The following is a 26,596-nucleotide window of genomic DNA, read 5'->3' on the forward strand; positions in this document are numbered from 1 at the left end:
TGTTTTTAATGTTTGCACCATAGAATAGAATAGAATAGAATACAACTTTATTTTTCAGCTGGGTCCAGAAAATCATCTTTGGTCTCACCAGATCCAATAAAAATATCACTTTACCTTCTGCGCAGAAGGGTGCAAAAGATCCCTTATTAACTTTTTTCTTTGCCAGGGGTAATCTGTTACTGGCTTCCTTAAATGCAGATTACACATAGTTTCCACAGAAAAAAAGTGGCATTAACAGATGTTGGAAGAACAGATGTTTTAGCAGATGCATTATTTTCTTTTAATTATATTAAAGAGGCCCTCCACCCTAAAACGTTTTTTTTAGCAGTAACTTGAATTATATAAGTATACTTTGATGAAACACACTAATGCTAGTGTTAAAATTGACATTACCAAATTTACAAAAATCTGCATTTTGTTTGTTTAACGTGAGCTTTGAGTGAGTCTGTGAAAGGCTGCACTCGTTTTCAAATGTATGCTACTTTTTTATACACTCTACTTATTGTTTTTATATTCTGGCGCAGTGGTTCGGACTTGTGCTTTAGATGCTGCGGAAGAGTAGAAGGCCCCGTCCCTAAAGTCACTGTCCTTTGCAGGTCTCTGATGCATTTTTTAAATTTGGTAAGGGAGGGACCTACTGTAGCAGAATTGTTGCAAAACTAGCTATCTAGCCAGCTAACAATTGATATAAATAAGCTAGCTAGTTAGCTAGGGTTTTATTATTTATTATTTATTATTTATTATTACGGGGCAGCTGTGGCGCAGAGGCAGAGCGGGTCATCCCCCAATTGGAAGGTTGTTGGTTCGATCCCCGGCTCCTGGTGCCACAGGATATCGAACCCCGAATGGCTCCTGATGCCGTGCATCGTTGTGTGAATGTGTATGAATGAGTTTCTGTTCGATGGGTTTTGCTATCACTGTGTGAAAGGGTGAATGTGGCACGTAGTGTAAAAGCACTTTGAGTGGTCGGAAGACTAGAAAGACGCTATACAAGTACAGGTCCATTTACCATTTACATTGGCTTACTTCAGATGTGACTATTTGATTATTCTAGCACATAGCATATCTAAGTACAGAAAAGGAGAATGTTAACAGTTTTGACGGAGGCTTGCTCAACTGTTATTGGAGCAGAGCAAAAAGAGGCGGGACTTAAGAGTCAATTGTTTTAGGAGGCAAAAAAATAATAATATAGTTACCTAGCTTAAACATATCAACTCTCCTTTCTCACCCCTATTCTCTCTTTCCTATTCAGTAACTTCCTATAAAGTAAATTTAAATAATACAGAGCACAAAACGAGACTTCAAATGTTACTGATTTCATTTGATTTATTTATTGCAATAAAGATGTACAAAGTATTGGTAATCATAAATGTTAAAATGTTAGAAAAAGCATATCTGTGACTGTTAACAGTACAGTGTATCAAAACATTACTGCTTCAACCAGCTGGGTCGATTCCATCCACGTTTGTGTGAAAGCAGGAGAAACAGGTTTGATCTGCTTTTGTCGTCATGTCTTTTCGTCAAAAGGCATTAAAAAGATAGAAATACAGACTCAAAAAGAGAAAAAAAGACAATTTGCTAAAATCAAAAGGGCAACAAAACAAAAGAAAAAAAAATCAACATGCAAATTAACTTACAACCAAAACCAAGATATTAAAGACAAAAAAGAAAAAGAAAAAAACAGTGGAGAATATTCTAAACTAAAATAAATATCTTTCTCCATAATGAAATTCAACATAATTATTCCTCTCCCTTAAAAGGACCAGTGTGTAAGATTTAGTGGCATCTAGCAGTGAACCAACCAACCAACTGAATAACACTTCCAGGTGTGTGGAAGAAACTACAGTGGCCACAAAACTTGCAAAAAAAGATAAAAATGCCCTATCTACAGCCAGTGTTTGGTTTGTCCATTCTGGACTACTGTAGAAACATGGTGGTTCAACATGGCGGATTCCGCCAAAAGAGGATGTAGATAAAAACAACTCATATGGTAACAAAAACACAATTTTTTTTTTAAGCATGAAACACTAATGAAAACATACCTATGAGTATTTTATTCAATTTTCTGACAATAGATCCTGCTAAATGTTACACACTGGACCTTTAAGTTATGCCATTACACAACTAAGTTTATTTACAGGTTAGTTTATGTTTGCAGTGTGGACGAGGTCGACCACCATGAGATATAAAGACCACTTTATGATTTTATTTATTACACTATCATCCATCATCATGGCTCAACACATGACAGATGGGGACTGGAGAGGAAGGGGGCTTTGGCAAAAAAATACATACAATAATTAGGAGATGTCAAATGATGACATGGCTGACATGAGTGCAGGTGACATTTGGTTTCTTCTGTTGAACACAGTAGTATTGTCAGACAGGCTTTAGAATCTATCTATCTATCCATCTATCTATCAGGACATAAGTGAAGAAAACACACACAAATAGTATTATTTGGTTGTAAAATGTTGACAGGAGGTTTTTTTTGTTTCACTTAATGTGACATATCAAAGACAAAGATCCCCTCCAGGTCGGACTGATACATTTATATATGTTTATAGAGGCATATATGTATTCTTTATTATACAAATATAGAGTAACCCGTGTTTTTGTTTGTAATGTTGTTGTTCTTTAACAGTAAAGGAGAGTGAGTGCTTCACAGCAGAATAATGAACGAAGTTTAAAGATACAATCCTTGACTTTGTTATAGTGCACAATAGCGCCCCCAAATGTCCGAATCTCCCTCTAGCTCACCAAAAGTTTTAAACCTGCGCTGTCCCAAATGCATACGATGAACACATTTGAAGTACAGTATGTGCTATATATGAATTGTCACAATATAGTATTTTACGAATCAATATATAACCAAGGTGATATATCGCCATTTAAAAAAAAATTATATATTTTAGAAAAAGTAACATTATAAAGAACACACCACTGTATGCTTAAAAGCTGAGTTTTAAAAAAAGTTAACTTTTTTATGCAACCAGAACAGTGGGATCTGCATTTGGATTTATCACAACCGCTACAACACTGCTATCTAGTGATTGGGTGTTTAAACACAAAAATTGACAGTATTTTTAAGAATTGATACAACATCCCAAAACAAAACATTGCGATACTCAAGTGTATTGATATTTTCTTACTTGCACTAACAGATGTCAAACAAACTGACTTTGGAATGCCACTGCCAATTGAAGTGGCACTGCAGTGATTTGTTATACTTCATTAAATGCAATTTTTTATTTTTTTTTTTTTTTTTTAAAAGGGGCCAAGATCAAAGCAGCAGAGGTAGAGATATCCTGACTTTAAGTCCCTAGTTTGGGTCAAATATACTTAGTCAATTTTACTGTTTAAAACAAGCAGTACATACATTTATAGATCCAGTGGGTTCCTTGAAACCGAGAGCAAAATGTGTCTAATTGGAAGGAGCAGGGTCCTGGTGTGTTTGCGAATGTGTGTCTTCTATTGTAAAGTTACATACGATTTATATTTGTGAGCTAGGAATATGTTTTGGGGCAGCGGTGGTTCTACTGCGTGCTACAACTTCACCAAGGATTGTCTTTGACTATACCTTCAAGTTTAAAAAAGGTTTACAGTTCCTCACCTAGTGCATGCTTTTCACATACTTGGAAAGTACTCATGGTATATTTAATACACTGGTAGGCAAGAGAGTGTATATAGTTAATGTGCACACACTGAATGCTTAGAACAACAGTAGAGTGATGGGGTGCAGCTGTATGAACGTTTACAGCACAATGAAGCTGACACACAGTACGCTGCACTGTGCTAACTGCAATCTATGCAGAAAATGATTCATATACAAGGGAACGGAAAACAAAAGGAGGCTATGTATGCTAACTCCAAGCGGTAGTGTTCATTATTATACAGTACATTCAGCTAACCTAAGAATCGTGTCACATTCCTCTTATGAAATTGCATACAGTTAAGGACATAAGCAAAGTAACAAGCTAAATGCTGAACCTGCCTGTTCCTGGGGGAAACGCAGAGAAGAAGTACATTACAAATAAAGACAACCCTGTTTTATTCCATTAGTTTTGTGGCAGTTTTTAATCTATAACCATAATCTTTCCTCTGAATTATGTTGCTGTTTAGGTCCAAGTTCACTCTTCTGTCAACTTTTAACATTAGCAATGCACAATGAGCTGTGCAGTTATTTTCTGATGAACTGGACAGCTAGCAAAATATTATCCTGCTTATACCACAGCCTAAATAATCCGCAATTCTAATTAAATTATTAATTTTGCAGGGCAATGCACTCAAACTTAAGCCAACCTTAAGGTGTGTTGAGACTGAACACAGCTGCTAAAGTATCCAAATAGTCCATTCGTCTTTACTAACTGTACAGATGTTCACAGTAAGATGGCTAGCAACTCTGATTTCAAAATTTACTAGTAACGTTCAGTTCATTCTTTATTTTTTTAAGACTCGACTTTTTATCATCTCCCCATCTTCATGAATTGGATATGGGATAAGCGTATTTTCCCCCTCATGTTGAAACATTTTAACTTGCAGGGTCTATTTTGCCTTAATTTGTGGTGCCCAGTGTGAATTTACATCCACTTGTGTCTTTGAATTGATTTTATAAGCAATGGCAGCACTTCTAAAATTCACTTTGCATTCAATCTGAAAACTCCTTTAGAATAAATGTAACTTGACCTCAAAAAAGCAGCAGAGTTCTAATTTATTTATTATTTCATTTCAGAGCTCCCTCTGGCCCAATCAACCTTCTTTAGGGCCATGTTAGAACACAAGGGCAACGTGAAACATTTATGAGTTGTTGCTTTTTTGTGAGAGAGAATTTTTTTGGTTTTTACACTTTAGACACTCACTTTTAGAACTCAATAAATTTTTCATGTGGCCCTAATCGTCTTCTGTAGAACAGGGGACTACATTTGACCTATATAGAACATCAGTGTTTAAAACTGTGAAATGGCCTATACATGGCTTTTTTTGGAGCCATGGTACCCTTTAAAAACACTACAAGCCAGTGTTCTTGTAGTACAGAATTAGTGTAAAGAAAAGGAACGTGCCTAAAATGCTCCTTAAATGAACTGAGGCGAGTACATCCTTTCACATGCAGGAGCGATGGACTTTTATTACAATTATGTAACACAAGCTCATGTGCATAGAGGTATATCTTCACTCAGCCTTGACACATTCTAACGTCACATTCTTCCAGCAAGCCTTCCAGCATGAAGCTTGCACATTGTTTATTCTCTCTGCCCATCTAGGCTTTGTGGGAATGGGAGACCAGCAGTCCATCATACACCTAGACAAACAAGCAGCCGGACAGGAGTGCAAAACTCAAGACTACTGTGGTACTAACGCTGGCAAAGTGGAATATATTACCATCTGTTGATTGACCACTTCACTAGCAACACACAGGCCTACAGTGAGCACTGTAACAGACTAATGCAGGTGGGACTAGAAAAGAAAATTACGATGCATATACAGTACAGAAGAAAATTGTGCTGAAACGCTTCTTCTACCATGTTAATAATGGATCACTATCTGCATTTACCCACAAACCGTCCAGCCAGTATGGCTTATAAGAGAAAAGGAACTCATGACAATCGTTAGTTCTAGCATTAAGGCAAGGTTTTAACTAGCTTGTTGGGTAGAGCCGTTTCTTTTCAGGGGAAGAACCGTACATGTGGACACAAACAGTTGTTGAAAGGAATACTTAATTTAGTGGATCAGCGGCTACATGGGAGAGATTTCCACCTGACTAGGTTAATGGAAAACTACGTTCACATCTTTTCTGACAAACAACAAGATCTTAAATTTAAGACCCATATAAACATTTTTTAGGCAACGTGCCTAAAAGATAAATTGTGTCTTGTGTCGAGTAGCTGAGGCTATCGTAAATATTCAACAGCTTTAAAAGGAAGACTTAAAAGTGAATAAAAAATGAAAACCCAAAAGAAACATGTTGATTAGGGTAAAAGAGAGAAATTAGAGAAAGTCTTCATGCAATCAAGTGGACACCCTTCATTAAATCCATGCAATCCACTCGCATAAATACAATGCTCCAACTAAGAAAGAATCACATTTAAAACTCAAAAAAACTATTATCCACCAATATAATAGGTACTATTGTCAATCTGGATAGAGATTATAATTATTTTATCTGATTCAACTGGAAGGCACATCCATAAGGCTTCAGAAGGTGTTGCAAAGCATTCTGCATGGTTCTCTCCCAATATTTAAGGAAAACAACAGGGTGATTATTGCTGCATCACAAACACAACAACTGGTCCAATTAACGCTAAGTTTGACATCAAGATATTTCATATCATGAGAACAATGTGGACATTGTGCACGACTGCTTTGGAGCCTGAGAGAAATCAATTGACAAAAATGAAATTTTCATGAGGAAATTAGAAGAAACTAGAGCTACGAGGGAAAAACCCAGACATCTTGGAATAAATAGTAAGAAAGGAACAGAGTGGGAACCCTTACAACCACCCCCCACCCACCTTCAACCCTGACAATCCTCCATCACTTGAAGGGCTTTTTACACATCTCAATATCACTTCCTTCATCATTTTTATATTCTCAGTGTTGTTTCCATCAGTGGCTGTGTTTTCTACCGTCTCTGGAGTGTATGTGGTGCACCTTTAGGTTTGGACTGGAACTGGGATGTGTGTGTGGGTCTGCTCCCAGAAGCAGAAGTGGATGTGAGACTTAAAAACTTGGATTTTCTTCTCAAGCGTGTGTGTTTAAGAGTAGAAGGTGAGGACGCTCTGGTGGTTGCCACGCACCAGGAGGATGGGTGGCAGGTCCTTAGACAACGCCTCCAGCCAGGCCATGTACAGAGCGCTGGACACCGCGCCCTTCCTGGCCAATGGCAGACTCCTGCACAGAGGAAGAGGAAGCAGGACAAGAAGAGGCAATAATTAATAGGGCTGCTTTCGTTAAAATTCATTGATACTGGTACCAATGCAATGCCAGAGATTCAGTACTGATACTCCCTACAATTGATACATTTCTACAAATCCCTTTTTAAAATCAATTAACAAAAAAGGTTTTAAAATGTTCACTGCTCTCTTAACACAAGCAGGGGCCCAAAAACTATTATAAAATGATATATTAAATTATAAATAAAAGACCACAAAGATATATCTAGTCACCTTTTAGATTATTAAGAAGAAAGTTGTGGTGGGGGAATGGGTTAAAAACTGGACCTGCATCTGGGAGACATTTCTTCGACATTTCTTCGTTTCTAACAGTGTTCAACCGGCAAACCAAAAACCATACAGACGCCTTTTACTTCCTAAGTAAGTCCCCAGTTAGTCCCATTTCCATGTAACCCTCACATCTTCTTTTAAGTTTATCGGTCTTTCAAACGTCCAGCCTTTACCACTTAAGGAGTGGGAAAGTTGATACGTCCTCAGCTACTACATAACTCTTGCATGAACTCAATGTGTAGTCAACATGTTAAAAGGAACACACACACACACACACACACACACACACACACACACACACACACACACACACACACACACACACACACACACACACACACACACACACACACACACACACACACACACAGCTTACATGACGATGAGGTTGGCTGTGCTCGAGTGCTCCTTCAGCAGTTCGTTGAGTCTGATCTGACGATTAGTCTGAAGAGCAAAACAAACAGTGTTGTAGCAGCTTGTGATAATTATCTGGTAAGATGATACCTGAATGTTTGAACCTGACTGTGAGCCAGCAGTGCAGCTCACACTGCCTCACTGAACTCTTTCCACCAACTGTTTATAGAAGCAGTTAAATTGGGCTGCAGTGGATTCGAAAAGTATTCACTCTCCAGGCTCTGGAAGATGTATTCATATGGAACTGTAGCAGTGTGCTGACCTTGGCGCGGTACAGCTCCAGCTCATTGTCAGTGATCCTCCAGGGTTCGCTGTTCTTCAGCCTCTCAGCTGCCTCCTGCTCCATGTCATCTTCCTTCAGCCGATACGGCTCGATCAACTCCTCAAAGGCCGACACGCTGCACAACAACAGCTTCATGTTAATCCCCTTATACAAGCCAGGCAACAACATCATAAAGCCTTAAAAGGATATGGAGATTTCTATTGTGTTTACTTGAATGTTTGAAAATATGGCAACTGTGGAAAGGGATTCAATGCCAGGGAGAGTTTAAGCAAATATGACAGAGAATCCACCGTGCCTGAAGAAAAACAACCAATCAGAGCCGAGATTTTGAGTTGGCGACTTGAAGCTTGGGCACCCAAAGTGTTGGTATTTGACGACCCGTTTTTTTTGTCCAAGCCCGGTGGATTCTTGCAGATACCATTAGGAGCACTACGAAGGAACCTGATTTTTTCCCAGTTTATCTGTCTCATGTCCTTCTGTCAGGATATAGTGAAAGTTTCAGCAAATAAGACTAAACATTATTTTAATAAAAGCTACCTACTGCAGCTTAAAATGGTTTCTTTACAACTTATTTTTGTAGTTTCAGCCATTGTTATTACAGTGATATTGATACAAAGACATCATGTCAAGGAACATGGGTAGATGTTCCAACAGTTTACCCAGATCATCTAAATACTTTATTTGGGTAATAATTTTCTCGTCCAAGTAAGTTTGACTAATCTTTCCAACCTGTCTTCTCTTTCTGACTTCTTTTCAGTGACGTCACTGGGTTCCTAAATCTCAGCTTTTAACCAGGTCAATATGACGTTATTAACTCCGCCAAGGAGCTTATGTTTCACATGCCGTTTATTTGTTTATAAGTAGGATTACAGAAAAACTACTGGCCCCATTTTCATGTAACATCAAATATCACTGTATAAATAAGTGTAGCAGGTCTGTGAGAAATAAGCAATCAGGCTTATTTTGGATTTATCCAAAGTTCTGGATAGTCTGACCTGAAAATGTGCAAATATGAAAAAAATGGCTGGAATGATCCTTTAAGTTACAGCAAAAGACAAAACAACACATTTATGCATCCACATGATCAAAAGTAATGTAGAACAATACCAGTCTGTCTGTCAGCAAGTCATGTCTAAAATCTAATTTAATCTAATTATCTGTTCAAAGCAAACTAAAATGTGACCTAAAGTCGATTGTCTATTAGTATCTGCTGCTTTACACACACAGACCACATGAGGGCAGCAGTAATTCACTCTTCCACTGGCTCTCTGGCCACAGACTTGTCCATCTATCACTATCTATTGACGTGGTTCTTAAATATCCATATAGTAAAGATGAAACATATGCATGAAAATAAACAATGGTTGGCTTTCTACCTTACCTAGCCTTACACAGAAACACTGAAGTTGGATGTTTGTTGTGCTCAGCTGCTGTAGTACTTTCTATGTGACATGACTTGTTATAGAATCAGTGCTGTAGAAATGGACCTTATACTGAATTTACTAGAATCTAAAATGTAAAATTGGTATTGTCTCACTCAGTCAGGCTCTACAATCTACTACATAGCTATTATATCACACGTCATTTCACCACCCGTCCTCAATATCTTTACCGAGCCTTTACTAGTGACAGGCCTCTATTTGAGAATTTACATTAGGTTACATTAAGCGTTGCATGTCCAGCAGAACCTGCAGGGTGAGTAAGTTATTTTAACTGATAGGAATGATGGTCAGAACTGTGAAATGTGACTCAGCTGGTGGAAAAGCTTTGCTCTTTGAAGTTGACTGAAGAGGACTTACTGCTCCTTCTTGGGCTTGGTGTTTATGTCTCCCAGCACGGTGATGTCCGAGAAGTCTATCCTGAACTTGCTCAGCAGAGTGGCCATCCTGCATGGAAAGAAAGCAAAGACAAAAGAGCTTTGGGATCAATTCTGGAAACCAGGTGCAAGACGAGCTGTGGCCGGAGATAACAGCACTGACTCATGGCGAAGGCCAGAGGAAGCAACTTTAAATAGCTCTGTTTGAACATGGAGGTTCTGGGAGGGTGGAAGCAGGTATGCTGGGCTTTGCTGGCAGCACTGTGGCATTCTGCGTATGAGAGTCATTTCCTTTGGCTTCAACTTCAAAGAAGCTGAGATCTTGAAAGCATTATCTGTCACAAATGGACAGCTTTGGTTTTAGTACTACTCCAACATCCCTGGTTTCAAAACCCAATACAAACTAAATCGTACGCTGCTCTGATCAATATTTCATATCAACAATGGCTCAAATCACATCCATGAAGCTTTATAAACGTTACGGCTCAGTCTACGTGCTCTCAGCAACCTTGTTCCAAGCAGCAGGCAGCTGTCTTCAGTGAAAAGCTCTGATACACCCACTGAACTCTACCTGCTGGTTATCATAGTGGAGCATTTACCAGCTAAAGAGACACATATTTCCCTCAAGACCAAAACAGAGCTAAAAGAGAGCGCCAAATCAATGCAAATTCTCACTTTATGTGGTGATACTATGCCAAATGTGTGTGATTTTCCACTTCTACAGAACACCTTCTACCAAAAAACATTCCCTATGAAAACTACTGAAAATGAGTTCTGAGGAGGAAAGTAAGGTTTCTTTTGTTTTATGTCATTTGGTTGAAGTAACCCTTTGCAATGTCCCCTTCCGGAAATCATGACCCGGTTACTCGTGATAAATTTTGTTGTGAGCAGTTTCATGTTGGAAACTCTGCTAAGCTGTAACGTTAGCTAGCTTACCTAGCGCCAATGAGATAGCTAACGTAGTTTGGTAGAGAGAAAATAGTTCCTACATCAAACTGCTCACAACAGGGTCTGTGGATTATCTAGAGTAATCTGATCATGATTTCTAGAAAGAGACATCGCTGTTGAGTTTTCCAAATGGATTTATTTGGCACTCAAGCCGATCAGATTCCATTATAAGAGAAGCAACTCACATCAAAACAATCTAGATGGATAAATAGCACTACAGGAAAGAGGAAAAATATGCGTTTGCATTTTGGGGTGAGCTCTCCCTTTAACATACCTGCAGTAACTTACAATCAAAAAACTATTTTTTTTAGAAAAAAAAAAAATCTATTTTAACAGATATATGCTTTAATCTACTTTCCTATTGGTCAAAAATACTGCAGGGTGAATCCATGCAAGTTTGACAGGGAAACACTGAAGCATCAGATATCTGTTGAAATGGCCAGTCTGTGGTTTTGCATTAAACAAACACAAAGGAGACTTTACAGTGCCCATAGAGCTAGGTGCTCACACACAGAGATAAAAGGCTCAGCTGCTAGCACCAAGCTAATTTTATCCAACAAAAGGAGGTAGGAGGCAGCTGGAGGGGACAATGAGAGACAGAGATGGGGAACATAGAGCGTGTGTGTGTGTGTGTGTGTGTGTGTGTGTGTGTGTGTGTGTGTGTGTGTAGGGAGGATAGCAGTAAGAGTAGCATAGGGTGAGACGTGTTTGTGCTGACAACTAATTCTGTCATTAACATTCACGCATGATACTGAAAATTATATAATTTGTAAAACAGGCTTATTTGCTTTCTTTCAGAGAGTCAGATGAGAAAATGGATATCAATCTCGTGTTCTCAAAGGACCAGTGTGTAGGATTTAGTGCCATCTAGTGGGGAAGTTGCAGACATTTGAATACAGCTCAGCCTTCCAAGTATGTACGAGAAACTACAGTGGCCACGAAATTTGCAAAAAATTCTATCTAGAGCCATTGTTTGGTTTGTCTATTCTGGTCTCCTGTAGTAATGGCTCCCAACGGCGGACTCCACCATACGAGAGCCTGCTCCATCTGAAGATAAATAGCTTATTTTAAGGTAAGGAGAACACAATTCTTATTATCCGATTTTATTTTTTTATTATACACTTGTACACCCTGTACTTAACACAGGCATGAGATTGATATCAATATATTCATCTCACTGTTTGAAAGACAGCAATTTCTAACTACTTTAATAATAATAGATAACAAATGGAAAACTAATGTTTGTCTACTCTACATGCCTTCATATGAGTGAAGTTAGATAATTAAGAGTAATGAGACATGATGAGAAAAGCTTCTCCCCACAATAACAAGGAAATGACCACTGACCACACTCTAATGGTTGTGATGATTCCAGGAAGAACACAATCTCACAGCAAACAGGATGTTCTCATGATGTGTGCAGCTGCTGTATTTACTTTGTCTATTTTTTTAACCTCCTTTAAAAAGGATCACACTGGTGGTTTTTCTGTGTTTTGGCTAATTAACCACAAAGTACAACTGACATTACAGATGACCACTTTCCACAGTTAGTCAGAATATTTCCGTTTAATTTCATTGCTTCCAGTCACACATTAATCTAATTTCTAATTCTTTCTAGTTTTCTTGTGGAGTCCTTGAATGCACAACAGTAAGTGGAGTGGTTAGGGCAGATTTTCACTCAACTAGATAACCGCATGACAATGGCATAATTTTTAATTTAAATCACGATGAGAAATCGGTCTGACAAAATATCCAGTATTTCTAGCACAAGGTCCAATTTGTCACCTTTATCAGCAGAAAGTTTCCAGCAAACAACTATTCTCTATGTAAAGATATAGTGGAGTCATGGTGTCACTCTCCCTCTGCCTGTGTTGCTATCACAGCCTCTCTGTGGTTTGTTTCCATAGCCGGTCTGCTCTGTGTGCAGCTGAGTAGAGCCACTGAAACTGCTGTTTTTTAAATCAACTATGTCAGTGAATTAAGGATTTATTTCAACCAAATAAGAGTTGGTGACTGTTGGAACAGTGGGGGAAAAAAATAAACGTCTTTGTTAGTCAAAGACGGTTTTGTCTATGGAGTCTGGTGGGACTGATAGCAATATTACAGCTGTTTCTGGTTAAACAACAGGTCTGTCTCATTTCCATAATGTTGTCAGACACTTAGAATAACAATCTGAGAACTTTTAATGGATTAACGTTAGCTTACATTTTCACCAATATTTTCACATCTAACTCAGTGAATAAAGGGTTTATTTCAGCTGATTAGTTTGAAATGTGTTTGTGAATTGGTCATCAGTAATGTATTTAACCATATTGGCTGGTGAAAAGCATCAGAAAGATCATTTTATTTAGTTCTTAAGCATTTGGTGGCTTTATTAATTAGGCAGTCAAGTCAAGTGAACTTTTAAGTCAGACTTAGAGGCTTTAAGTGTTGCATTCTGACACCTACAAAAGATGATTTTATGACTCATGATGAGTCAGTTATGACTTCTATAAAAGCTTTTTTATCAATCATTTCACGTCATTTTATGCAGTGTCCTGATTACATTCATTACAAGTCTGTGCCAAGGACATCAACCAAACTGTCACTTTGGAACGGCCAATTTCAAATTTGAAAACTTCCCAATTGGCAATTAAAATGTTTTTTGTTTTGTTTTTTATTATTTACAACTAAATGTTGTGTTATCTGAGCTGTACATTAGCACCACATTTAAAATGTAAGTTACCTTGGTCAGCATGCTGCTATTCTTCCAGTGATGTACATGACAGTCAGTATTAGTAGTCAGTATTTAGAGTGCATCTCAGTAGATGAATAGATCAAGTTCTTATGGCTGACACATGAACAAAACATGTGCAAACGCAGCATCAACAGAATATACAGTGCGTGTAGCTGCAGTGTGAGTTTGTCATGTTGACAGCAGCAGCTGAGCACACGAGTGTGGTGCTGAAAGGAAAGCAGATGGCTGAAAGCCTGCTTTTACATGACAGGGCTTTCTAATGTCTGATCCACCTTCATTTCTACATATGGTGGTCAGAACTTGAAGTACTGTAACGTGTACTGTAAATGTAGTCAACTATAAACATAATGCAAACTAATACAAGAGCACCAGGGCTGTTATAGGGCATTGACCTGTTCTCATCCAATTCCAATGCCACAAACCAGGAAAAAGCTCATGATTGATTAATAATAATAATAATAATAATAATAATAATAATAATAACAACAACAACAACAACTACTACTACTATCTTTAAATATTGGAATTATTATTGTAAGTAGTTTTGACAACAATACAAGGGTGCATGTAGGCTTTTGACGAGAACAGGTAATCATTTTGAAAGAGTCAAAGTTATCACCTGCCAAGATAACTCTTATCTTAGATAACTCTCTTGGGAAAAGTAAGCCAACGGTTATTGATTTTGGTAAATATACTAACATTATTTAATCTCGTATTATCTACTTGTGTTAACATTCAAACTCAACGCTGTGGTTGGGAAGAACATGCAGCACTCACGCTCGTCGGTCGTGATCAATCCTGTTGATCTTTCCTCCGATGAAGACGCGGATCTTGCAGTCCTTCCATCTCTTCTTGTTGGTCAGTAGGTAGGGGATCAGCAGGGTCAGACCTGGACAGGAGGCATCCAACAGGTGCTCAACACAAAACATCAGTACAGCACAAAAGAGTAGACCTTGTGCTAAGAATATTTTTTCAAATGGCTATTCCCAAAGTTGAAAAGGTCACATATGTGAGATTTAAAACATTAAAATAGCAGCTAACAACTATTCTCTATGTAAAGATATAGTGGAGTTATGGTGTTGCTCTCCCTCTGTCTGTGTTGCTATCGCAGCCTCTCTGTGGTTTGCTTAAAAGCCAGTCTGCTCCGCAACTGAAACTGCTGTTTTTATAATCTACACCGGTGAATTAAAGATTTATTTCCAGAGTTGGTGACTGTAGGAACAGTGGGAGGACTAACAAAGACCGTTTTGATTCATTTTATTCTGTTTCAGCTTTGAATTAACTTTGAATTAAGTTACGATCTACAATGTAAAATAATTGTTTTTGTCAATGGAGTCTGGTGGGCTCTCGTGCCCATTGTATTGGTCTTAGATTCTGGTGCTGTAATGTGACATTTGGAGCCAAATGAATTTCACTTCAAATGCTGTGAAATACGACCTCAACTGCAGGATATATAAATCCGCAAAATCTGCTATAAGCAGCAGTTTAGAACTGAGCCAGAAGTGAGATCATTGCACTCAACAACAGTTCTGCGTGCACCAAAGAGATCGATGATGATGATGATGATGATGATGATGATGATGATGATGATAGATTTGAAGTGTCACATGTCACAGTGTCTTGAACACATGAGTCATGCCTCTGGCCTTGTTCACTTCTTGACACCCTGCTGGGCTGACAGCCTCCCAAAATGATGCCGCCCCGTAATGGATGTCATTAACATATGGAACCTGTCAGCTCCACTGATCGACACATCACTGATAGAGATGATCTTCCTAAAAGCTGTGGATTGATCTGTCATTTTATTTTCTTTGCAATTTTGAGTATCTGTATTGTCCTGCTGACAGTGGTCTGCTAAAATCACTTTGCTTTATATTACTCATACTGCATTTATTATAATACAATGTTTTACAAACAGTATTTCTTTTGGACAATATAATATGTTTTTTTCCAAAACAAATTTCAGTTGTAATTTGAAATACTTTTTATGGATACATTTTATTTTTAAAGGGCTTCTCCAATAATTGTCCCTATATTGGATGTCACTTATTGGTTAGAGGGTTAGAGCACATAACACCGGCTTACAAGACTGGCTACTGCTGTAGGTTCCTAGAATTAACACTGATGTGGGAAAGATGGCTTTTAGATTCCTTGCACCATATGATACTCTAGTTCCAATGGGTCAGAAATCATATCAAAATTGTATTTTGTATATGTATTTTTTTTTGATTGATACAATTTTAAATGTACAAATATTGCAATATATTGTACAAATGTGTGGATACAATGAAAAATGACAATTGTCCCACTAATAAACTAATTATTAAATATAATTTTCAAAATTATATTTAAAAAAGAACTAATCTGCTAAGCTTGCTTTTCCTCGTCTTTTACCCCGAGACACACATATACGCACACACCTATATTGTTTCTCCCTCTTTCTCTGTATATATAAAATTAAGAGATGTTAAGTCATAATAACATCTACTATTATCTAAAATTATGATTATTATTATGACTAATAAATAAGTCATAATAACTGTACAAAATGTGTGTTTTCATACGTTTCAGGGTCAATACACCAAATGTATGTTCTCTCTGTGAACAAATGAAAATGTGCAAAGAATTAAAACATTACCTTCCAACAAATTGATTCTACATTGGCAACAAAAAGGTGATGCTTCCCAGCTGGCATATATTTGCATAGGTGTCATTTCTTTTTCTTTGCCTGATGCAGTGGAAACTGCACCACTGCTCACAGCTATTTGGACAACATGGCGACATTCACCACTGGATAACTACTCTTCCAAAACCAGACAAATGTCTTTCTCCCAGACTCACCTCCGTCATCAAACAGCCACCAGACGTCCACTGTGCCCTTCCCTTGTTTCTTCTGGAACTGCTGGCTGGCCTCCAGCAGCCTCTGGTCAGACACATTCAGCGGTACAGTCGGGCTCTTCTTGTCTGCAGGGATGATTGCCACACACACACACACACACACACACACACACACACACACACACACACAGACACACAGACACAAGCTTATTTAGATTGCAACATACAACTGTAATTATTAATTATCATTTGCTGGCCTGTTAAAGGTCCTGAGAGTGGAACAGTCCCAGGTAGACTGTGTGTAGTTTGGATGTGTCAGTTATGGACAATCTATGTGGAATGTTGACTGATGAGTGTGTCTGTAGGATAATGTTGAGTTTGAGTGATAGTTCTGTGGTTTCATAAAAAAAAGGTGTGATGGTGAGCACTTAAAACAGTTGTACTAAAACTGAATAGACAAGCTGCTAAACATCAGCGCTACAGTTGCAAATCAGTGTTTCCCCTGTAGATTATTTTGAAGTTCTTTGAATTGTGGGTTTTGGAGCAGATAGTTCTATTGGGTGTTTGCACCATACCAGCAGTTTTGCTTGTTTTAGCAAAATGTTGTATTACCTCAAAATCACCAATATGTTTGAAAATTAGGGATGTCCCAGTCCCAGTATTTTGAGCCTGATTAGATCCTTTGTTTTATTTGTCACATAGGTGTTTTACTCATGCACAGCAATGAGTGCAGCTATTGTCAACTCTCCACCTTTCAGCTGTTTGTGTCTGTCTCTCAGAGTTTTGGATCAGGACTCAGCAGATATTCATTAAATTACTCGAATTAGGATTGAGTGCAAGAAAACTTTATCAGGAGCATCAAAGTAATGAGAGGAAAGTTATAAACTCATAACTCTGAGTCAATCTTTGCTGCCTTCGAGCCAGTGCCTCACTAGTCTGTGTATTTCCCTTTCCCTAATGAGATACAAAAGCAAACTGACCCTTCCTAAGCCCCATCCCTTTTTGTTCTGTGCTCCCATCACAGTTGAACAAGCCAGGTCAGAAATCAGTCAACTTCCTCCTTTCCTGTACTTAAATATGCTATGTGCTAGGCTAATCTATGTTGAAAAGACAACCACATTTTGAAGTTGGCTAATGTTAGCAAAACTATCTAGCTAACTAGCTAGCTAATGATTTATTTAGATTAGCTAGCTAGGTAGCTAACATTAGCAAAACAATCTAATGTTAGCAAAACTATCTAGCTAACTAGCTAGCTAATCTAAATTAATCATTAGCTAGCTCAGCTAGTTCAATTCAATTCAATTTTATTTGTATAGCGCCAATTCATAACAGAAGTCTCATATCTCAGGACACTTTCAAATAGAGCAGGTCCAGACCGAACTCCTTGTTGTAGTTGGTTCCAAAATGAGAGGGACTTAGGAAGGCTCACCTGTAGTTAAAACCTGAAAGACTGCTATTATTGTCTTTATGTGAAGAGACAGTCAGTTACACAGCAATACCTATTCAAAGTTTGCTCAAATTAGCTGCCATAAGCTAATGGTGTTAGCATCCCAAGTAAAGGTGTAACAGTAAAAACAGTAAGTATTAAATTGACCAAGGGTGAGTTTTTTGTCTTTTAAAACTTTTTGATATACAGTAAGTACTATTTTTCTTTAGTGTGGGTGATTTCTTTAATTTGGGCTTAATGACCACAGGGGCAACACCATCAACACTGACAACAGCAAACAAACAGGGAGAGAAGCTGTGAGTAGTTAGCTGGAAACATGAAAACAGGTGAGCAGTTTTCATCCTGGAAAAAGAAAGCTACAGACAAACCGTCACCCCCAGAGAGGGACAAGAAGCAGCAGGCAAGAGAGACGGAAGACACTTTGGAGGAAATTGAAATGTTGGCACACACTTGCGACATTAAAAATACTCAAGACTTGGATTGAGTTGAAGGCACTATCACATACAATACAGCTTCAGAGACTGGGCTGGAGCTACAAGCTGGAGACTGTTAACAGGAGAGCAGGAAAAAAGAGAGGAAAAGAAGTGTTATTCCACAAAGCCTGAAATACAGGACAGACGGGAAGAGACACAAGACAGAAACTGCAGGGTGCAGGACGGTGTGTTAATACAAAATGAATTTAAAATATACTGTGAAAAATTAGGTGATAGAAAGAGAAAGGAGAGCGAAAGGAACGGAAAATATGACTTAAGAAGAATGGAGCACACAAAAGATAAGACATAAAAATAGAGCAGAGGAAGCAAGAGAAATGTTTTAAGGCAACTCAAGAAAGTGGATCTCCTGCCTTTTTTCAACAGGGGCTGAGTTGTAGCTTTGCCATCATCGTCGTCATCTGGGAAATGTGAGACAAAAGGAGAGAAACAAATCATAACAGGAAGTGAAATGTTGATTTGATGCGCCATCGACTTACAACCCAGGGTTCTTCAAGATCAAGATGGAGTAAAGTACAACAGTAAATGTAAACTTATGAAAAAGCAGACACACACATACACACATGATCTTGAGGAAAACAGTTAGCTGTGAGCTACATGCTAACACGCTCATGGAAAACAATTACCTTTTTCTGAAGCTTTTCAAGAGTACTACTCTGAGACTATGCTCGAATTGAAATAAAAATCTCACACAGTGAGGAAGGTGACTCAGAATGGAAATTAACTCCAAAAAGAGGAGGGGGACAGGGCTAAGGCTCCGTGGTAATGACGGCTCAGGTAGGACTCTTTGGCTGGGACTAAGAGGATTACCCAAATCAGGGCATTCATCTTCACTTCACTACCTCTTGTGCCTTCACCAGACCCACGTGTTCACAATGTGTGTGGCACCCTCCATTTAGGGTACACGTTAATTACCACTAGTAGCATATGCTGAATAGAAATTGATAAATAAATGCCTATTTCTATACTACAATGTGGTAACTCAGTATTCAGCAGGTACAAACAAAGTCCCTAATAAAGTAAGGCTGTGTATTGGCACAAATCTCACGTGATATGATACGTTATCATAATACAGGGGTTACGATTCAAGAGATCAATAAATCTGAGTCAAAAAAAATGCATGCTACCAGAACAGTGGAATCTGCATTTGGATTTGTCACAGTCCCTGTAACATCCATATCCCTTAGGGGTGTAAGAAAATATTGGTACAAACGATATTTTGTTTTGTGATATTGTATCGATTCTCATGTAAACTGAGGACTATGATGAAGAAACTTTGTAAGTATATGGCGACGTGTTCTTTATACTATGACAGTTTTACAAAACTCCGGTTAAAAAAAGTAAATAGTCTCAATATATCACCTTACAGTATCTTCCTTACAGGCTGCAACGTACCACAAAATATTGAATTGTAACCCCTGTATCATGATACGTATCACCAGATTAATGCTAATACACAGCCCAAACAGCCTTCAGTTTACGTTTACAACACTGCAATCTAGCAGTTGGGGGTTTAAACAAAAACATCGATAGTGTTTTGGAGAAGTGATACAATATCACAAAACAAAATATCACGATCCTCACATGTAGCAATATTTTCTTACACCCCTATGATAAAAGGTATGATAAAAATACACGGGGGGTGCTGATATCTTCTTTATAATATGCATGCATGGTAAACTGTGTGTGTTATCCTTTTCCACAGCACTGATTCCATCAGTACAACAACACAGCAATGTCATACTCAGGTGTTGTTTCAAGTTAAAAGCCTAGGGGGGTAGCAGGGATTGTGATGTTTGAGACACTACAAGGTTTTTAAATGTGAAACATCTGCAGGAAGTGATGAATTTCATTGACAGTAACTTTATAGCAATACAAAATAATGGCCGTAGATCAGTAGGTAGAGCAGGCCATTCTCTAATCAGAAGATTTGTGGTTCGACCTCTGGCTCCCTCCAGTCCACATGTCCAAGACGCCTTGGGCAAGATACTGAAACCCAAATTTCTCTCGATGCTGTGCCACTGGACTGAGAGTGTATGTATGGACGGAGACTAGAAAGGCAGTCCATTTTCCATCCAAAGACATACAAATCAAGTTATTACAATAAGTAATTAATGGAAATAAATCTGGGTGACATAGGCAAGTCTTCATGAAGGCCTGCTGCTCAGGCTGGAGTTGGAGAATATTTGGAACTACAGTTCCCACAATCTGGTTCTTTGTTTGCTTGCTCAGAGTTGTGTGGGCGCACGCGCACACACACACACACACACACGACATCTGTGGACTAACAAACTGGGCCCAGTGGGAAGACTGGGGTCATGGGTCACTGAAGCAACTTCCTGTCAGGGCAGTGGTGTGTGTGTGTGTGTGTGTGTGTGTATATAGAGGCAAGCTGTGTGTATAAGGGAAGCTATTGATGGATTAAGAGGGATCTCTAAGAATGTGTTAAACTGATTTCCGGGATGAAAAGCCACCTTCTGTCACAACTTGAACCGGTGTTTGTCCAATATAAAACACACACATGCAGCCTAAACAATCCTAGAGATGTGAATAATGCATCCATAAAATATTTATTGTTTATAAGAGCTGAAATGGCTTGAATATGCAAAAATGAGGATTCCATTTCCCTACTGTCTCTGCTGAGTGTCACTGTAAACAACTTTCCTCTAAAGTCTACTTGTGGATTAAATGGGAATAAGAAACGTAATTAAGATGAATGTATAGACATTGATGCTGAGGCTGGCTGACCTTTCTGTATAGCAGGGCTGTTCTGGAGGCTGGTGGCCTTAGAGGATGGCTTGGATGAATCCCCGTCAGAGTCTTTGCTGGTGTCTATGGACACGATCACATCTTTCATCCCTGAGGACTTCTCCTGGGAGGATAGCAAGTCATCTGGGAGGAAAATGAAACACAGGGCAGATGGGAGGAGAGGGAGAGGGAGGGGTAGGAAGAAGGGAAAATAAGGCAAGGAGGGGGAAAAACAAGATGGTGGCAATTGGAAACAGAGAGTGAGAATTAGGAAATTAAGTATCGAGTAAAGCAGCCTTCACACAGAAAGGGACTGCATCTCTTTTCGATTAAAGTCTTACTCCAATGATTTAGTATTTCACTTCCATAAAGTTGGGTGACTCACAATAAATGTAAAACTATAAATCAGGACTCAAAAAAAGCTTGATCCTACATTTCCCAAAATGTCCCAATCAAGTAGTTTGGTCTCCGTCACAATCTGAGCGCTACCTAAATGTTGATTCAATATGTATCTTACAAACTGAAATAACAGCTGTAGACAACTTATTCTGACACACCTTACTTTCATGAGCTACTTGATCCAAGTAGAGAGGGTTCTGATTCATAACTATTAAGTAGAGGCCAGCTGAGGCAAAGCTGAGCCACACTGCAACACTAGCTGAAAGAAAGGATCTAGATGAAATTGCAAAAAAACTGTGAAATGGCAGCAGCACAATCCTTGGGGACAAATGTGTCCATCAAAGTACTCCCACCGACAGAGTCAGATTGTTATTCTAAGTGTCTGACAACATTATAGAAAGTAACCCTACAGAGATAGACCCTTTGTTAAAAAGTTTAACCAGAAACAGACGATTTATCGATCTCGCTCGCCACCAGGATCCATTCAAAAAAAAGAAAGTAGTAATTTTACCTGTGGACAAAACCTAAACAAAACTCACCAAAACCGCTTCGTTAGTCTTTCCACTGTTCCAACAGCCACCTTTGCTTTGGTTGAAATAAACACTTAATTCACAGACATAGATGAGAAACAAACAGCCGTTTCAGTCACTCTTCTCAAAGCCTTCAGATGGAAGGACTCCAAGCCCAAGCTGAGATAACATGATAAAATCAACAAAATATCCTTTCATGTTGCATTACAGGAAATGTAGGATCCAGCATTTTTGTTGATCACCCCATTCCGGCCTCTGCTGTTCGGATTTTTGACCACTTCTTTTTGTCTCTCACAGATACCTCAACTTTATGGGAGTGTGACAATAAAAGCTGAAGTAGCCCACTTTTTTCCCCAGACTTTCGTTGTTCATGCTATAATTATACACACTTTAATTTGAATATCAGGTTCTGACATGTATTAAATAACAGTTTATCTGATTTAATATATGTGGAAAGAACTTGGGATCTGCCATTTTGTGTAACATTTGAATATTTGAAAATCATATTGATATCAACACTTCTCTGCAGCCATGTTGTGTGTGCATTTATGCATTCGCGTTTATCATTTGATACCTTGTCCTTGGATATGGGACACATCCAGTCCCTCTTTCAGACGCAGAATAACAGCACCAAACTGGAAGTCAAAGGCATCGCTGAGAGGAAAAAAACACAAATAAAAAATTGACATCGGCAGTGGACAGACTGAAGCGTAACATGCTCAACAGATAGAGACATGGACCATTTAAAAAGGGAGACAAAAAAGCAGTGCTGAGGAACCTGCACACAACAAATACCAGGTCCAAACATCTCTTGTAGTCCCGCAGGTTGAACCACACAGTGTGTATGCTGCCCAGGCTATCCACTGGATGGAAAGTAAAGGGCACATAGCTGAGCGTATTAGCTGTGATGTTAATATTTTAGAGCTGAACCATCTCTGACCTTCAGCATAATCCCCACACTTTACAATCAGGAACTCATTCAGCTTAAGTCCTTCACTCACAGTCTCACATGACTGATTTAGGGTTCAGCAGGGAGAAGGGATTTCACAAACTTCTGTACTTATTAATACATACAAGAGGTGTGTAACAGTAACAGCTTCAGTTCTCTTTATAAGAAATCATTTTCCAGGACATCTACCAGGAGTTTTTCTTGATAATACAGGATACAATTGTTTAGGGGACACTGTTAGCTCGCTTTTGTGGCGTGCTTGAGTGTTCTCACCACAGCTGATTTTCCCTCTTTTCAAACTGACTAGTTTTCCTCTAACCGTAACATTAATTTATTACATTGATTATTACCAGGATATTTGGTAATTTCATCCATTTCCAAGTGTTTCTATGCCTGGAAAAATACTCTCTAAATTTTATTGGTTTTCCAAGGTTTCCATGACAGGTATAGTTCTAGATTTCCAGAAGATTAAATTCTGTTTTAGAAGTGGCTGTAGTGTTCATGCCCTGGTCCAGATTTAGTTAACTTGCTCACATTTTGTTGATGTGGACACTGATTTAAAATTGGGCTAACTTGAAATAAGTGGTTTGCTCAACCTACAGAAAACAGTTTGTACGGAGTTAAAAAATACAGGTTAAATTGAATAAATGATTTACACTGAGTCAATGTCAGATATTTCTTGTGATTGATTACTTCACGTTTTAGTTTGTAAGTTTAACCAATGTATTGTGCACTTCTACCATGGCTAAGTAGGCTACATAGTAAAATTGCTTTCCTTTTTGTCTCTCCTGCGTATCTTGAGCCGAGCAGAGTGGAGAACTACTTCTGGGACGCTTCTCACACGCACCGTCTACAACGGCTGCAGCTGTTGTGTAAGCTGTAAGAACACTGAACTAATGACATACAGTACGAGGAGACACACTGCCTGCATATGTGTGACCATATTACCCCATAGTCTATTCCATTGCTTTTCAAAGTCTGAGTTGCTATGCTTCTGTGAGTCTGCAGTGACTAAATAGGTTGAAAACAGTCAGCTGTAGACTACCTCTCAGAAAATGTGCCTCCCTGCACGCTGCCCTACTGCCCACACGTGTAACTATCAAAAGACAGTCTTCATTCATGAACCAGAACATTTCATTTCAAAGTCACAGCTTTAAAGTAACATGTTTGCAGAAATTTTTTTTTTGAAGATATGGTCTTTCAATGAAACATGGGATTTAGTAATATACTGTATATTTAACATTTTAAATATAGGGTCACATTTAAATAAAAATGATTCATTTTCATAGAGAATCAGTATCAAGCAGTGGATTAGTGCATTAATCATTAATCCAAGGTTTCCCAAACTTTTTAATTTTAACGATCCCAACAATAGACCACAGATCCACAATTTGAGAGGATTTTTGTCTCAAGGAATCCCCTCAGAGGAAAAGTTTTTGATATTTAGAGAGCGATGGCCGATATATATGCCAATATCAAAACAAAGAAAAGTCATGTATAATTCTGTTCTATTCTACAGGAAATTCAGTCATATGTTTACAGCGGATTGCAACTTTTTCACCATCTTCACAAAACTCACTAAGGGGAGGATTAACATCGTTCCACAGCAGCCACACTGCAGATGTGTCTGAAGAACTTTCGTTTATCACCTTTGCGAGTACAGACAGCCAATACCGATTATCTCAAAATGCCATTTTTTTTAGGCCTCATCAAAGCTCTAAGCTCTGGTTGTTTGTCTTCAGTAGAGAACTTCGAGTACAGCCACTGTATTACAATAACGTGCTGGTGAGTCTTTCCACTCAGGGTTCAATGTCTCTTTGAAGCCAACTTACTGGATCATACTGATGTAAGTCTCCACGTTCATCATGTCGCCGTCCCTCCAGTCGTTCTTGAAGCCCAGCACCAGTGTGTTTGGCTTTAGGCGACCCAGGCCAGCAGCCTTGAAAGGGAGAGAGGAAATCAAATGAATTCAGACCGTGGCTCATTTCTGAAAAAATGGCTGCTTTCCTAAGACGCTGCCATTCTAGAGCAGGAAAAACAAATAAAGACACTGTGGGTGGATTGTTCGGCCTGTTGCTGGTATTACATTCACTCTCAGGCTAGTTATCGCTGCCAGTTTTTACACTTGAGATGGAAACTCTGGCAGCACCGAGTATGACTCACCTCTGAGAGCACTTGGAGTACCAATGCTGTTTCACAGGCTCACCAAGTTTCACCTTTGTTTGGCTGACTATAGAATTAAGGATAAGACCAATTTATTCAAGAATCTTCCTTCAGAAGATCTGTAATTCATTCTCACCAGAAGGTCAGATGTTAAAACACCATATTTGTGATATTCTAAATTTAAGACTTTTCAAGAACATTTTAAGACCATTATGCAATTTAGTAAGTGCTACTTAGTACTGTGTATCAAAGCATGATATATTCTTCTTCCTCTGTGAAAAACTTCAATTAACCACACCTCTTGCACTACCTTTATTATCATGAACACACACATGGACTCAATCCCACATATGCCGACCTGCTGCCCCAAATACGGATTAATCCACCGCTGAAAATAGTCCCCAACAAATGCCTCCTCCTGTGTGTAATGTTGAGTCATTTAATGCCTTTTTAAAATGAAAGTACATCTCCAGTAGGGAACAATGGGACTGAAGCTTAGAGAGACAGACAGGGTAGAGAAGTAAGAAAGTATTGAGAGACATTGTTGGTGTGGGTCTTTTCATGGGATTTAAAATATGAATAATGCCAGTATTATCTTCAAATGAGCAGGGAAATTCACATGAATTTGTGCTTGGGGTCTATTGTTTAAATGTTTCTATGCAGCCTAATGAGACCTCGTATTTGATGCAGGGCTATAAAATAATATTGTTGATTTGACATGAACTGAGATCATTTGAGACAGTTTAACAACATGCAGGGCCATTAGAAACACAACAAACAAACACACACAATAAGATAACACCAAACCAACTCTGACTGCTACTTCTTGTTGGCACTTGTGCGAGTCTACAATGCTTCTTGGGAATTAATCTCAGCACGCAGACAGCTAACTTATCTCAGTGCATTTGTTTGCCATTTACTCAGAGATAGCCTCCAGAGCAACAGAGGGAGAACCCATTTGAGAACTCATTCCTAGAACCCCTGTGGGTTGTGACGTTCTCCTACCTGGAGCAGGTACTGCGTGCCCTGCCTCATGTCCTCGGCGAACACCGGTGTGTAGAAGGCCTTGCTCTCATTCTTTAGCAGCCAGCGCTGGTACCGGGCCTGGTCTGTGGCCAGATCTTTGAAGTTCGGCCTTCTGTAGCCCTGCAGGGAGACAGACACGCACACACAGAATATATAACTAATCCCACATTCTTGACTAGCAATGTTGGAAGTTTGTAGCAAATTAAATGGCCGTGGAGATAATTCTGTTTCCATGGTCAGACGTCACAGGATGCTTCATTTAACCAGATTTTCAGACTGAAGAACTCAACATTTAGTCCTGCACTGAATCTCCGCATCAGGGACTTTGTTTATTTCTGAAGAAATTAGCTCACAAAGATGCTCTTCAGCCAGGAAACTGTAATGCCATTAGCTGGGAATGTTTACACCATTTAATATCTCTCTCTCTCTCTCTCTCTCTCTCTCTCCCTCTCTCTCTCTCTCTCTCTCTCTCTCTCTCCCTCTCTCTCTCTCCCTCTCTCTCTCTCTCTCTCTCTCCCTCTCTCTCTCCCTAATGGAAGCAATAGGAGCAGGCAGGAGGGCAGATCAGAGGCCACTTGTGAAGGGTG

At 38.9% G+C, this 26,596-nt stretch overlaps 1 protein-coding gene and 1 long non-coding RNA gene across 3 annotated transcripts in view; both read right to left on the reverse strand.

Moving 5' to 3' along the window:
* The window catches only part of LOC127370398 (uncharacterized), a 143,636-nt gene that overhangs the window by 63,101 nt on the left and 53,939 nt on the right, over window positions 1–26,596 (reverse strand). The window lies entirely within an intron of this gene.
* The window catches only part of slc12a2 (solute carrier family 12 member 2), a 70,842-nt gene continuing 45,554 nt past the window's right edge, over window positions 1,309–26,596 (reverse strand). The window contains exons 17-27 of one of the 2 annotated variants that reach the window (XM_051412261.1): window positions 25,989–26,129; window positions 24,653–24,759; window positions 22,446–22,525; window positions 20,943–21,086; window positions 18,548–18,595; window positions 16,260–16,382; window positions 14,196–14,307; window positions 9,717–9,803; window positions 7,897–8,032; window positions 7,597–7,664; window positions 1,309–6,888 (exon numbers count right to left, since the gene is read on the reverse strand). In XM_051412261.1, coding sequence (XP_051268221.1) covers window positions 6,753–6,888; window positions 7,597–7,664; window positions 7,897–8,032; window positions 9,717–9,803; window positions 14,196–14,307; window positions 16,260–16,382; window positions 18,548–18,595; window positions 20,943–21,086; window positions 22,446–22,525; window positions 24,653–24,759; window positions 25,989–26,129 — 1,182 coding nt within the window. In that variant the 3' untranslated portion in view covers window positions 1,309–6,752. The remainder of the gene's footprint in view (window positions 6,889–7,596; window positions 7,665–7,896; window positions 8,033–9,716; window positions 9,804–14,195; window positions 14,308–16,259; window positions 16,383–18,547; window positions 18,596–20,942; window positions 21,087–22,445; window positions 22,526–24,652; window positions 24,760–25,988; window positions 26,130–26,596) is intronic. The other variant, XM_051412262.1, reaches the window with a different exon arrangement.

Source organism: Dicentrarchus labrax, unplaced genomic scaffold (assembly GCF_905237075.1).
Source record: "Dicentrarchus labrax unplaced genomic scaffold, dlabrax2021, whole genome shotgun sequence".
In the NCBI taxonomy this organism is placed as follows: domain Eukaryota; kingdom Metazoa; phylum Chordata; class Actinopteri; family Moronidae; genus Dicentrarchus; species Dicentrarchus labrax.